The sequence below is a fragment of the Pundamilia nyererei genome, unplaced genomic scaffold (assembly GCF_000239375.1).
Source record: "Pundamilia nyererei isolate P.nyererei 1_Seehausen unplaced genomic scaffold, PunNye1.0 scaffold00297, whole genome shotgun sequence".
NCBI classification, from domain to species: Eukaryota; Metazoa; Chordata; class Actinopteri; order Cichliformes; family Cichlidae; genus Pundamilia; species Pundamilia nyererei.
This window is the reverse complement of record NW_005187698.1, coordinates 354,713-358,664: the sequence shown is the minus strand read 5'-3', so window position 1 is coordinate 358,664 and position 3,952 is coordinate 354,713. Positions and strand designations below refer to the sequence as shown.

The 3,952-nt window shown below is 39.4% G+C and overlaps 1 protein-coding gene across 1 annotated transcript in view; it reads right to left on the bottom strand.

Moving 5' to 3' along the window:
• The window catches only part of LOC102208126 (multidrug and toxin extrusion protein 1-like), a 17,448-nt gene that overhangs the window by 8,897 nt on the left and 4,599 nt on the right, over nucleotides 1-3,952 (bottom strand). Inside the window, exon 3 of the mRNA XM_005751049.1 lies at nucleotides 2,292-2,394. Within this exon, the coding sequence (XP_005751106.1) occupies nucleotides 2,292-2,394 (103 nt within the window). The remainder of the gene's footprint in view (nucleotides 1-2,291; nucleotides 2,395-3,952) is intronic.

The following is a 3,952-nucleotide window of genomic DNA, read 5'->3' as shown; positions in this document are numbered from 1 at the left end:
AGCAACACATTAACAAGAGAAGTCTGAGTAAAACCAAAGTTACTTTCCCTAGTAACTAGTTACTTTGAAAGTAACGAGTATCTTGAAGTAACTGGGTTACTTTTGATGGAAGTAACTAGTAATGTAACTAAGTTACTAATTTAAAGTAACTTACCCAACACTGGATATCAGTTATCAGATTAGGAAGCACAAACCAATGTGAAGGAGTTTCACCTGTTTTGATGCAAATTAAAATGCAGATGCACTACAGAGGTAACAATAAGACCTCTGAATCGTTTCAAGAAACCATTCCTCTCTCCTTATTCAATTTGTCTCCAGTGTTGCTTTTTTTAGTGTCCTTGTGACTACTGCTAGCAGGGGACAGTAGCTGCAGCTCATTCAGGTTGCACAAGTAGTCCAGCTCCTCCAGGATGACTCATCCATATGTCAAAAACAGGTTTGCTGTGTCTCCCAGGACAGTTTCTATTGTGTGAACGAGATATCAGGAAAGGCCATAGAAAGGCATCAACCCTGCAATAAGACTGGTTTCTGCTCCTTTGTGTGAAGGGGAACAGCAGGAGCACTGCCAGTGCCCTACAACATCACCATCACAGGGCTATTCATGTGCATTCTTTCTGACTAAACTGTCAGAAAATGAACCATGAGCATGGCACAAGATCCTGATATCCTTTAGTGGGGCAAGCACCATGCAGATTGATTGGCATGTGCCACAGATCCACAGAACTGGCAGGTCCACCAGTGGTACCCATTTTCTTCATCGATGGGAGCAAGCTCACACAAGAGTCAGAGAGGCTTTGGCATGCATTATGATGCATGCATCTTGGAAGAAAACAGGGCGCCAGAGGTGAACCCTCTGTGGCTGCTAATTGAGCTACTTGATTGTGAATGTGTCCCACTAAAAAACATCAAGTCCTCACGACAGTCTAATGGAGGCTATTTCTGACAGTTTTATCAGAAAGATGTACATGAGTAACCTACTGGAGGTTATTTTAGGGCTTTAATAGTGCTACCCTTTCTCCTTCTTGCCCAGAGGAGCAGATACTTGTCCTGCTGGTTCCTTCTGTCCAGCTCTTCTGGCGTAACAACCCAACTCCAGATATCTCTTCCACACTCTTGAGACAGTGTTGAGACATAGCCAGCCTTCTTGTGATGCCACATTAGATGTGCTATCTGGAGGAGCTGGACTACTTGTCCAGCCTGAATGGGGTCCGGTTAGCGTGTTATGCTGTATTGAAAAAGATCCTAACAGAAAGTGAATGTAGAGAGAAATCAGTCATCAGGGATAAGGAGACAGCACCTGCTTTTTGAGGGTTGTCTTGTTGTTGCCTCTCTGGTGCACCTGCTTTTTGAGCAGCCTATTTATCTGTCTTGTGTTTAAAGTGATCAGTGTAAGACTGCACAAGTTTGAAATAAAACATTTAAATAAAATAAAAAATACATTACTGTGCTGTATATTGCTGCAAGGAGCTTGGAAAGAAAAGCGTTTGGACTTCTTTAAGTTCCCTGAAGCACCAGTTGCTCTTAGAACTGAAGAATCAATCAGATGAGGGTTGAAAGATCTTCAAGAAACTTAAAGAAGTCCAGAAGCTTTTCTTTCCAAGCTCTTTAGACTACGATGACCTGGATGACTGACAAACTTCACAGACATATACAGCATTGCTTCTTTCTAATACCACACAATTTCCATTAGTCATCAACAATAAGAAAAGATCAGTTTAGTAAAGGTCAACATAATAACAGGAAGGTATTTTTTGGTTTATTTTCCCTAAATAATTCATATTAATTCAACTTAGTTTAACTCCATATTTTATCCCAAGTCTTCTACATCCACCCTGCAGTGATTGTATCCTCCACCAGGGGGCCCACCACACAGCCTGAGAGCCACTTCTCTAAAGCATACAGTATACTATATCTTAGGTCAGTAAAAGGGTGAAATTAGTTTTAGTTAAAGTGCTATCATGATCATACTTTTATCACCATTGGATAATTATTTATCAGTGAGCCTCAGTGGTTTGAAGCAATTAACCTGTTCATTACTGTTTTAATAAAACAGGTGTCACATTAAAAATAATTACTGGTCTAAAACGAACCCCAAGTTAAAGTAACAAACTTCATTCATGACAACTTGTGATCTACACTGCAAACTGCTCAGTATACACTAATAATAACTAGAGAGCTGTTCCAGCATTTACAGAGATTCACATTCAAATTGGAGTACCTTAGTACCGTTAGATTCAGTCATACAGACAGGGTAAAACTTTGTCAGCTGCTTCAGCTAAACACAGTCTTACCACAGGACCTGCAAGTTTTAAAAGCTGAACCATTTCATGCTTGTAGTCCAAAGGCACCCAGCGCTTGATGCTTTTCAGGCAGGATCCGCAGGATGAGTCAACACTGAGAGCAGCAGAAGGAGGCAATTCGTCTGTTCTGGACTGACCAATTACCCCTCTACATGTACTTTCAGATACTAAATCTTCCATCCTGAAATGAGATTTGGCAGAAAACAAAACTCAGTCCCAAACTAAATGATGTTCGCACAGTGCATTCCCTTCAGACAATGTGAAGGAGGCTGAAAGCAATCAATAACCAATTACCAGAGTATTAATCAATAACCAAGGCTCTTCTTGCCCACGTTGCTCCTTGTCTCTGAAAGTGGACATGCACTGTAAATGGCAGCAGGGATCTCACCACCTCTGTCCCACCAAAAAAGCCAGGACACTGCAAGCTGCATCACAAATAAGGTTGATCATTGAAGAATCACTGGTCTTCACCGCATTAACAAAGCAAAAATATTTCTTCAGTCAAAGTGCAAGTCCACAGTTCTATGGTTAAACACTAACAGGTCAAAACAGTGTTCATCCTGTTTCTCCCTGCGCCTTATTGGTTATTACAGGGGTGGATTTCACAACTTGCTATATAGAAGAAGTTGTTAAATCTCCAAGGTGTTACGATTTAGTCTAAAAATAAATGCAGATCAAATAAAGAGAGAGCTTTATTAAAATCTCATAAAGTCTAACAGTTTCAACATAAAAATACAAGAAATGAAAAACAAAACAAAAACACCCCCCCCCCAAAAAAACAGACATAACAAAACAGAGGACCTAGGAATCCTGATAACTCACACTAGGGCACACTAGGGCAAGGAAATAACAGGGAGGATTGGATTATTTATACACATGGGATTGATAAGGGAAGTGGAAACAGGTGGGGAAAGTAGACACAAATGCAATCAAGACAGCCGTAGACAAAGAGGTAAAACTCAAAACAAGATACAAGAAACAATTAGCAACAACCATAATTGAAACATATATGAAGTAATACATTGGGTAACATAGGAAGAGGAGAAAGAGTGAGTAGTAGAAAAGGAACTCAAAATATGAACTGAAGCCTAGTAGGAAAAAAACAAGGATTCAAAACCTACACTGGAACAGTAAATCATATTGACACGATTTCGATTCTGTAAACACTAAACAATAACGAGACAACAATGGGAACTAATGCATAAAGTGAAATCAAAACCTTAGCCTGACTATAATCAAAAACCAAAAGCACAAGAACAACGAAGAAAGCCAACAAAAACACAATAATCCAAAAATGCAATAGAAACTGAATCAGGACAAAGGGAGCATTTTGAACACCATCAAAGAAGAATTAAACAGTGCAGGTAAATGACACATTATCCTTGGTGCTAGATATGTATTGAGGGATTAAAAAGACACTGTCACTGGTTCCAAAGATTTAGCCTGCTCTGGATTTGGTCTCTTTTTCTTTTAGGATCCGATGCTGCCATTTGATATAAGCTTTTCTTTTTCTGTTTTCTGTTTTGGCATTGATAAAGCCAATAATAATAATAATAATAATAATAATGGATTGGATTTATATAGCGCTTTTCAAGGCACCCAAAGCGCTTTACAATGCCACTATTCATTCACTCTCGCATTCACACACTGGT